The 11,503-nt window shown below is 31.7% G+C and overlaps 1 protein-coding gene and 1 pseudogene across 1 annotated transcript in view; one reads left to right on the top strand and one right to left on the bottom strand.

The window, feature by feature from the left end:
* Positions 1-3,120: 3,120 nt before the first annotated feature.
* LOC113563634 lies at positions 3,121-9,391 on the top strand (annotated as a pseudogene).
* A 47-nt stretch (positions 9,392-9,438) lies between these two features.
* LOC105283407 (cytochrome P450 4C1) overlaps positions 9,439-11,503 on the bottom strand; it is a 4,400-nt gene continuing 2,335 nt past the window's right edge. The window contains 1 exon segment of the mRNA XM_026975606.1: positions 9,439-9,480. Coding sequence (XP_026831407.1) covers positions 9,439-9,480 — 42 coding nt within the window.

Below are 11,503 nucleotides of genomic sequence, written 5' to 3'. Positions count from 1 at the left end.
GAAAAACATAAAAAATAAGTCGTCAAACTTCTTTCTTTCAAGAAATATAACGATGCTTGCATACTAATATGATCTTACTTTTTGGAACCGCACTATATGATTGCAATTTCTACAATGAATCAGTTATTATTCTTATCAGTGACAAATTGTTTTAAAACAGTCGCCGCTGAGGAACATGACATGTTGCACTGCTGCCGCATTACTGACGCAGACAGATGGACCTTATGACTTATATACCCAGATAGCAAAATCTGAGCAAACAAATTTCGAGCAGTGCTTGCTACAAACTTTTGATACCAGAAAGGCAACGAAGCAAGATCTGTTTTCTGGAATTATGTTGTCAAATTGCTGCCAGAAGTGTGACAGAGCTTGCTGTCAAGCAACACGAGCAGATTTGCAGCAAAAACCGCGCAAAGCCTGCGCTCATACCTGACAAGAGATTGGCGCCAGAAACCGAGCAGGGTCTGCGCGTAAAACTTGAGAGCAGATTGATAGCAAACACTGAGCAGACGCTGCACCCAATCAGCTGTTTAAATGGCTTTTATATATGACCTATATACAATATATTCCCAGTAAGCAAGAAATATTAATCTAACGTTTTGAAACGTTAATTTTATGTTCAAATTATAAATGTTTCCACATAATATTTTACAAATGTTTTTAAAATATTATTTAGTAATATAATATTTGTAGATATATAAAAATATTTTAGAAATATTAGTATAAATATTTTTTAATGTTGCTTTTCAGTAAACGAGAAACATCAAATAAACTTTTTAAAACATTGATTTTATAGATATTTTAATGTCTTTACATAATGTTTCATGAATGCTTTTAAAACGCTATTTATAAATATTCACCAAGCGACCGATAGATGGCCAGGCCAGGCATAATGTTCTCGCAAGAAACATTTGCGTTATCACCTTATAAATAACCATCCGGAAAACCGATCCAGCACTCTTTTCTTCTTCTTTTCTTTTGAAATCATTATTGCTTGAAATGATATCTCATTCCAAAAGAGTGAGATTCCACTACACGAAATTTAGAGAGTAATTCATAAAATATAAAAATCTAGTTTTTTACAAAAATGTGACTTAACTCTGTCTATCTTTGAGGCACTGATATATAGAATTGATAAATATTTTTCTGATGGTTTCTGAAATGGTTTTTTCTCGAAAATTGTTGAAAAATATTGCTTATAATAGAAATAAAATATTAATAATAATGTTGCATAGATGTTAAAATCAATATTGTCTTAACGTTGATAAAATGATAACATATATTTCATAATATGTTTATATATCATTACTTTATAATATTATAAAAACGTTACTAACATATGTAATTCATATGTTATTCATATGAGTAGGAAATTACTATACTAACGTGTATATAACCTAGTACATTCGTGTTATATTGCGCGTTATATTCCGTTTTATAACGACAATATTATAGTTATATATCTGCGTTTGCTGGGATATAACCAGGGGGTGGACACTCACATATAAATGTCGTGGACCGTTGTGCTGCCATCTAGGCTATGCAGCACACGTCCAGAACTATCGATATATATATCTATCTATACATATATATATCTATAGTAGTGCTATATATGAGTACACTCACAAATGTGCTTGGTTTAATTTTTTTGTATTATAGAATATATAATTATCATATAATGTAAAATGGAACAAGCGAAATCCGGGACAAGTAAAAAAGTGTGAATTTGTGAAGTGTGAAGTGTGAAAACAGCTTGGTTTCTCCGCCCGAAATTGACATAGAGATCCGTGTCTTTTGGAAAGATTTATATGTGAGTGTCCACCCCCTGGTTATATCCCAGCAAACGCAGATATATAACTATAATATTGTCGTTATAAAACGGAATATAACGCGCAATATAACACGAATGTACTAGGTTATATACACGTTAGTATAGTAATTTCCTACTCATATGAATAACATATGAATTACATATGTTAGTAACGTTTTTATAATATTATAAAGTAATGATATATAAACATATTATGAAATATATGTTATCATTTTATCAACGTTAAGACAATATTGATTTTAACATCTATGCAACATTATTATTAATATTTTATTTCTATTATAAGCAATATTTTTCAACAATTTTCGAGAAAAAACCATTTCAGAAACCATCAGAAAAATATTTATCAATTCTATATATCAGTGCCTCAAAGATAGACAGAGTTAAGTCACATTTTTGTAAAAAACTAGATTTTTATATTTTATGAATTACTCTCTAAATTTCGTGTAGTGGAATCTCACTCTTTTGGAATGAGATATCATTTCAAGCAATAATGATTTCAAAAGAAAAGAAGAAGAAAAGAGTGCTGGATCGGTTTTCCGGATGGTTATTTATAAGGTGATAACGCAAATGTTTCTTGCGAGAACATTATGCCTGGCCTGGCCATCTATCGGTCGCTTGGTGAATATTTATAAATAGCGTTTTAAAAGCATTCATGAAACATTATGTAAAGACATTAAAATATCTATAAAATCAATGTTTTAAAACGTTTATTTGATGTTTCTCGTTTACTGAAAAGCAACATTAAAAAATATTTATACTAATATTTCTAAAATATTTTTATATATCTACAAATATTATATTACTAAATAATATTTTAAAAACATTTGTAAAATATTATGTGGAAACATTTATAATTTGAACATAAAATTAACGTTTCAAAACGTTAGTTTAATATTTCTTGCTTACTGGGAATATATTGTATATAGGTCATATATAAAAGCCATTTAAACAGCTGATTGGGTGCAGCGTCTGCTCAGTGTTTGCTATCAATCTGCTCTCAAGTTTTACGCGCAGACCCTGCTCGGTTTCTGGCGCCAATCTCTTGTCAGGTATGAGCGCAGGCTTTGCGCGGTTTTTGCTGCAAATCTGCTCGTGTTGCTTGACAGCAAGCTCTGTCACACTTCTGGCAGCAATTTGACAACATAATTCCAGAAAACAGATCTTGCTTCGTTGCCTTTCTGGTATCAAAAGTTTGTAGCAAGCACTGCTCGAAATTTGTTTGCTCAGATTTTGCTATCTGGGTATATAAGTCATAAGGTCCATCTGTCTGCGTCAGTAATGCGGCAGCAGTGCAACATGTCATGTTCCTCAGCGGCGACTGTTTTAAAACAATTTGTCACTGATAAGAATAATAACTGATTCATTGTAGAAATTGCAATCATATAGTGCGGTTCCAAAAAGTAAGATCATATTAGTATGCAAGCATCGTTATATTTCTTGAAAGAAAGAAGTTTGACGACTTATTTTTTATGTTTTTCAAGAAGACAAGTTGGGATATTTAAAATCTATGTAAGTTTGCTATATATATTTGCGTCTGTATACTTATTATATTATTATATATATAATTCTATTTTACATTAAGTTAGCTTCATTTAGTCTCGTATATCTTGTTTATTGTATTATATATTTGTACTATGCAATTAATTATCCAAAACCTATGTTGTAGTTTCCAAATTAAAAGTAGCATATAAAATATTTTTGGCAATGACTTATTTCAATGAATAAAAGGAATTTTTGTCTACAATACTTTACTTTTTTTATGATCAAATTATAAGTGTCAGAGTATAGATGAACTTCTTGTCTATTTAAAAATATATTCTCTATAAAAATATGTGCATTATATGTTAGCTGAAATCAAGAAAAATTTAATGATACTAAAATGATAATAAAATGAATTTTCAACTTTGAGCCAAAGCTTTTGGGAAAAATATGGCACGAAATTTCAAGTACAAATGCATAATAAATATGACGATATTTTATATTAATATTATTCATTTATTCATAATAAGATATATAGGTATATCATTATAAATAAGCATATCGTTATTGTTTTCTCAATTGATTATGACATTGTAGATTTTATAAGATTGATAACATGTTCACAACAACGTAGTAGAAAAATGACACGGATAACCTGCCTGATGCTTATAATCATATTTTGAGATATTCTTAGCGACTTGTTTTTCTTGAGTTCAGTTGTTTGGTCAGAGTTGCTTGTGGTAGTCTTAAATTTGCTCCTGTAGATTAGTTAGTCATTTTCAGCCAGTAAGTTATCATGTATTTTTAGATTATTATCAGTATTTTTATTTTTATTTTTATGAATGTTTTTAAAAAAACTTTCCTTTTTTTAGGAAATGACTATCTGAATATTCACTTGATAAGGGCCTGAACTTTTAGCCGAAACGTTGCGTAATTGTTAATTAATAAACTACCAGTTGTGGTCAATCAGAGAAATTACTTGGTCTTGTTAATGTAGTCAAGCGACGCGGTAGCGTCGCGACGTCAAGTACATAAAAAAATAAATAGCCGCATGAGAAATAGCCGCTTGATACGGCACTGGCGCGGCATCGTCGAGGCGCTACCGTATAGCTTATCCGGAATTTCGCGTCAAACAAACTTTCGATTAAAATATCTCAGGATCTAAAGCCGTAAATAAAAAATCAAACGGCACTTTTATAACATAATGTGGATGCAAGCTTTCGATTGCGACCAATTTGAATAAGATTGGTGCAGTCTATCTTGAGATATCGTAATCGTATGCTAGAATTGTGACGTTCCGGTTTCCTTAAGTTCCATCAGAGTAAGAAGTTTCAGACTCACGTACGTATGCTCGCACGCACACAAGCAAAGCGAGTTTGTCCGTCAAGGTGCGTTCACATTATAGGCACGTTAGATTATGGAGAATTCACATTGCGTCTGATACGTTGAGTACATTTCAGTTGACGCTCGCCACGACACGAGCGTCTTCTATCTTTAGTGCTCACTGAATATTGAAACAAGATACACTAAATATTGAATAATATACACTGACTATTAAATAAAGATATTGAATAAAGAATATAGACTGACGCAGCTATGTGAACCTACCCAGATAACACAAAAGTTCCAGAGACAATCTAAGAACGTTCAAAGAATATTCAAACGTTCGTAGGACGTTCTTAGAACATTTCTGGTATTTTTATGCTATCTGGGTAGCACCCGACATTTAAAAACTTAATTTTTTAATATAGAAAATAATAAGCATTACATTTTTAGTTGTTTGTAGTAACAATAATTTCGTTTGTAGTTTTATCCATTAAAAGATATAAACAATTAAACAAATTGCAATAAGCTAACTTTCTATTTGTTGAGATGTTGCGAATCCGCTTGCGCTGTCTTTTTCAGAATTGTTTGTAGTTGTTTCGTTTCGTTTGTAGTTGATAGACATTTAGTAGGGATTTCAATCATAACCATAAAAAAATTCATCGAGCTCGGTGGAAAACAAAGTTCACAAACATTTTGTAATAGCAACAGTGATATCGACAATGTATTATCACAGCGTGTACAAGTATCTTTACTTACTACTACTTACACGATATCAGTATGACCTCTTATGTAAATTTAGAATGTTGCATTCCATTGCAGAAAGATATAATAACCGTGAGTACCAGAAATATCTAAAAATGTTGTATATCTGATATCTAAAGAACTATAGATATTTAGAGTCACTGTGAAGCGTAGAGACGAAAAAGCGTACGCGATGGATAGAGCGAAGTAGAAATGTTCCACAGTCGGGCCTGTATACCTCGACTATTTTTTCTGGAGAACATTAAAAAACGAAGTCTATAGCCATGTTATAACAAGAAAAGCAGTGTGAAACAGCTTTTCTTTTTTTTTAAGAGTTCTTTCAATGTTCGACTACAAAAATGTATACACATAAACGATCGCCATTTTCAACATCTGTAAAATAAACTTATCAGGCATCAGGTGTATTCGAAATGTTTTGTACGTTACTTTTAACAAACGTTTTGATTTCGGATCATTTAAAGTTCATATTATTATGGAACATTGAATTCATTTTGATCTTAATTAACGCATAAAAATGTATAATACAATTAAAAAACTACCGATTACATTGAAATTTTAAAAAAAGTATCTCCAAAGAAAAGTTTTGTTGAGATCACAATATTTGTCTCTTTTGATTGAAGAAATGTCTATAATTTCATTGTCACGTATTTTATTTGGTGAGAAAGGAAAGAGATATTTTAAGAGTTAATGTTAGGTAACATTCTGTATAATACGTAAAACTTTTCGAAACTATTACAACACTTAAATTCGGAAGCCATAATTACTTGTTACAGATATTACATAATTAATACCTGAAAGAATCGAAAAAGACGAAACGAAGTTGGACACCATTTTACATTAAACGATGATTGTTGGCGTACTACTGTCATGTGCAGTTATTGCATTTTTATATTATTACGTTATCCATCTTGCAAGGTTCAGACGGCTTGTCAATCTTATTCCGGGACCACGTATGTTGCCAATTGTTGGTGATATTTTCAAAATACTACTTAATTCTTCACAAGGCAAGTAAAAGTTTCTATACGTTTTTAATCTGACAAAAAATTATTTATCAGTGTAATATATAATAGATAGTTGAGTGGACGTATTTGTCTAATGCTTCGGCAGTAACAGTACTTTTTGAATTCAGCCTCTCAGCAGTTGAACTGCACTCCATAAATTTCTGAATTTACATACACTTGAGCACTAAAATCATATGCTTGGTGTCAGATGGGTTTATTATTTTCGATTTCTAAAATTTGTATTCTTAATATTCTAGAAGCTATGTGGAACCTTTTTGCGGTACGCTCTAAAATATATCGTCGAATTTATAAAGGTTGGTACTTCATCATCGGTTACGTCGTCATTCTGAATCCGCACGACATGCAGGTAAAGTAAATAAATTGTAGATTGATGTTGTTTGTTATATAAAATCTTTCGGATACCAAAACTACTTTTCGTATCAATGATCATAAATAAGAATTGTATGAACGATTCAATGTTTGCTGAAGTACAAATTTTCTAAAGAACTTATTGCAGAACTCGTACCCTATATTTTACTATTTGAATCTCGCTCTGTTTCATGAAAATCATTATTTAATCTGGGTTCTGGTTTTAGACGATATTGAACAGTACGAAATATATCACGAAAGGTATAGGGTACAAATTACTTCATCCATGGTTAAGAAACGGTCTCCTCATTAGTAAAGGTACCGCAATAGACCTAAAACTATTTTTCGGATCTACTGTATAAATATATATACATACACATGTACACACACAAACTTCTTCTTAATAATTTATGCAAAAATATATTTTGTATTATTGAATGCTCATGTGGCTCACATGCGGTGTGTGTGTGTGTGTGTGTGTGTGTGTTTGTGTTTGCATTTCTATATATTTACTACACTATCTTAAAAAACAGATTTATGAAAAAGTAAATATTTTATATATACGTGTACATTTAATAATAATGAACTTTAATAATTGGATGAATTTGTTATTGATATTCTATTTGGTATTGATATAAATATCGCTTAAATATTTCAAATGTCATCTTATTTTTATTTCAGGAGCTAAATGGCAAGAAAGGCGAAAGATACTAACGCCTGCGTTCCATTTTAATATAATAAAACAATTTTTTGATACTATGGTTGTGGAAAGCAATCGTATGACAAAATCGTTGAAAGATATGGAAGATTCGACTGTTCAGGATTTACAGTCTTTTATTAGCTACTATACTTTGAATATAATATGTGGTAAAAACAAAATATCTATAATTCTAGAAAAAGAAAGAAAAAGGTCTGCCTTGATCTCTAATTATACGTTTGTTAGGAAAAAGAATTTTCTTCAGAAAGTATTCAATGAAGCGTTTGTGTTTTGTCATATGTAAACAGCACTGGACTCTAATATTGTTAATAACGTATAATATATTATACATATATTAAATTAATGAATTAAACTAAAAAACTGTTTAACTCATAAATTTGCAGAAACTTCCATGGGTACTTCCTTGCAAAACATGGACGCGGCTGAACAAGAGCGCTATCGCAAGGCACTCCGTGTTTTAGCTGAAATATTACTTCACAAGTAATTGTGGAATTAATAGTAAACTTAAAAAACAAATTTATTCTAACATACAGATACATACGTAATAAAAATTATAGCAAAGTGGACGGAAACTTTTAGTGATATAATAGCTATAAAACACTTAAACAAAAAGTTTATATATTTCTTTTTATATGTATTTCATATATATTTCTCATGATTATATTTTGCGTATAGAATTGTACGTCTGTGGTATAGGAGTGATGTACTATTCTGGTTCTCGTCAAAATATAAAGAACAAGTTAAATGTTTGAAAATACTACACGGTTTTACGGAAAAAGTGAGTATAAATATTATTACATAAAATTGTGAGAGTTCTTGAGTAAATTACACAATTATTTCCAGCAGATTTTAAAAACTTTATATAAGTAACATAATATATTACTAATAATGTAGTGATTCATCGATCAAGATGAATCGCTAGACGAGATGATTGCCAGATTTAATCGATGAATCACTATCAATATTAGCAATTTTAATACTTTGCTGGTGAAGTAATAATCTATAGTAACATAATATATGTATGTTTGAATGAAAATTTCAATGTTGCCGATAACCTCCTAACGAGCGATGAATAACGAACGCATTTTTACACAGTCATTTGTTGCAGATTATTGCAGAAAGAAAACGATATCACGAATCAACTGGTGGACGATATCTAAATTTTGAAAATGAGCAGAAGATAATGAATGATAGGAAGTAAGTACATAGAATAAACGCAATATTTCCGTTATTGTATTAGTTATGTATTAACAGAAGTTTTGATTAAAGCTCAATCCATTTTGTCCTACTTGTTAAGGCCGAAAGAAGCGGCTTGCCATGTTGGATTCATGATAGCAGCGTCCAATAATAACCAAATGAGCGATTCGACATCAGAGAAGAAGTTGACACCTTCGTTTTGAAGTAAACGTTTCACCTCATTTCCGTTTTCAGAAAATACTACAAGACGTGCGGAATAAATTGGATATCCGAGTAAAATAAGCAAGAATTGTCATAACTATATTCATTGTCTCACTACGTTTCAAAAAATCATTTCCTTAGAAAATAGTAATTGCTTTTAATTTTTAAAAAAACACGATGCAAAAGTTCTACATGAAGTTCTCTAAACAGACAGATGTAATACACGCGGATTTCAAATTCATATATTAAGTATATAATATTTCTGTTTTTATCACCGAAATATATGATAAATGAATAAAAAAACATGATTTTTTCTTTTTATAGGGTCATGATACCGTATCAGCGGCTCTGACCTTCGCTATATTACTGTTAGCCGAACATAAGGACGTGCAGGTATTTTTTATAATGAAGTATCGAATTAGAATAAACACAATTAATTAACATGTACAATAACTCTTTTTCTTCGCCAATCAATATATATCAATTACAAAATAATAAAACAAATAGTTTTATTTATTCGACCATATATTGGCAATAGTTTAATTAAACCCTTACAACGTTTCAACCAGGATTCTGGTCTTTTCAAGTACAATCTAAAAATAATTACAAAATTCCGTTATGAATACAAAACATACTCAAATTGTCATTACATACGTTAATTGAGGTCTTTATGAATCTCAAGAAATTACTATTGCAATGACAAAGTCAAATGATTGGTAAATACACCAGATTTATTTTGTAATTGACAATTAATTAAATTCAATCGTTTCCTTCACTCCGCTTTCACAGTTAAGTGAAGTGAAGTGTTGTTTTTTAGGTCTAGAATAGTGTACTACATCCTGTAGTGTTTTTATCTTAATAATTAACTATACAAATAGTCATATAATCTAAACTTCACTGTACGAAAATCTGTTTTATGACTGTAGGATCGCGTCAGAAATGAAGTCAATGCTTAATGGAAGAAAACGGAAAACTGACTATAGCGTTACAGAATCTGCCCTTTACCTGGGGTGTTTGAAGAACTGATGAGGATTGTCCTGGTGTTTCCTATCTGGCACGAACGTTGGGAAGTGTGATGTTGCGTAGAGTGGTTAATAATTAATAATCTCATACATTGCTGTTTCATTGTCATAGGCAAGAGTAAGTTTGCTTGACGCCAAGTCCAGGTGTTTCATGCCATGAAACTCTGTATGTGTTCAAAAAGTGTCGGTGCTTTCACTGTTCACCTCATGCGTTACTATGTAATTTATCAAACTAAATTCTTTGTTCTCTTCACAGTCATTATGATCTATAATCTGCTCAATCTTTACTCTATTATACTATTTTAAGTCATATCTGAGCTGCCTATGGCATAATTATGAACGTGCTCATCTTCACAAAATCTGATCCTACAACTTGAATCAGATATTCGGTGATAGTGCGCCGAACTGCTGAAATAATCACGCTTATGTACCGTTTAGCAGGTATCTATGATTATCGCTCTCTTGTTGCGTGCAAAGCAGACCATATGACGCGTTTACTCATAACGAGTCGTGACCGATGAGCAAGCATTAATACCTGATTGCTGGCTTTGCCAGGCATCGTTGAAAGATTTGTTCATTACAATGGCTGATATGCGCTCTAAGCTGTTTCGACCTGCTCAAAGTCGTCTGATATCAAAGCTGCTCAACTATACTCAGCGGAATGCTGATATCGATGGTGGCTGATGGTATATGATGAAATGACTTGTTATTAGACGAACGTGTACGTAACATCGTGTCACGGGATACATAAATAGTCGAATGAGCACTTGTTAATTTGGTAACAACTTATAATCGGTGTTTCTTTCAAATGAATACTGGCTCTTGTTTTGAAACTTCCCATACGTACCGATTGACTTTCGAAAGGTTTTAAAATCATTTCGGGCCTGCATTCATATGCCATTTCTGAAAGGATTCCGCAATATCATAATAATGTTGCAACAGTATTTCTAAAACAACAAACCCCAATATTCGAATATTAATTAAAGTAAAATTATATAACAATATATATGTATACAGGTGTCGGGTTTGACAGACAGGCTGCGGGGCATATTCTACTAGTGGAATGAAAATTGTATATCGGGTTTGTAGAAATGCTTTGTGCCAAATTTATAGGCCAATATTAAAAATATGAGATAAGTAACAACGGAACATAGTGTAGAATTTGGAAGGTCGAAGATGTTTTGTATTTATGTGTATTCACATGTATTCATGTTCACTATGTTGAAACGATTCCAGTATGTTATGCAACAGTAGCTGGTGGAATTTCAATCGTCGTGTGAACTGGCAATTACTATCAGTACCAAAAGTGTTTTCAGACCAAGAATACTGAGTATTCATTTCGTGTGCAGTTCTGTGACGAAATGCAGGCTGCCATGCGAGAGTATCAACGTAGATTTCTAACTTAGGAAAGTACCGAATAGATTTAAACGGCAATTGCTATTCAGTTGCTGAGATCAGCAAAATTTTCAGGAATGTCGTACGTAACAAGTGTACTACGTCGATGTCTAGCTTGTATCGTGTGCAGGACATTTTGAAATGCGTCACTTCGTCATTGCGTACGCCAATTTTTATTTTGTGAAAATCGTTGTTACTT

Source organism: Ooceraea biroi, chromosome 2, assembly GCF_003672135.1.
Source record: "Ooceraea biroi isolate clonal line C1 chromosome 2, Obir_v5.4, whole genome shotgun sequence".
In the NCBI taxonomy this organism is placed as follows: domain Eukaryota; kingdom Metazoa; phylum Arthropoda; class Insecta; order Hymenoptera; family Formicidae; genus Ooceraea; species Ooceraea biroi.
The sequence above is the reverse complement of the archived record's forward strand: the minus strand, read 5'-3'. Positions and strand labels throughout refer to the sequence as shown.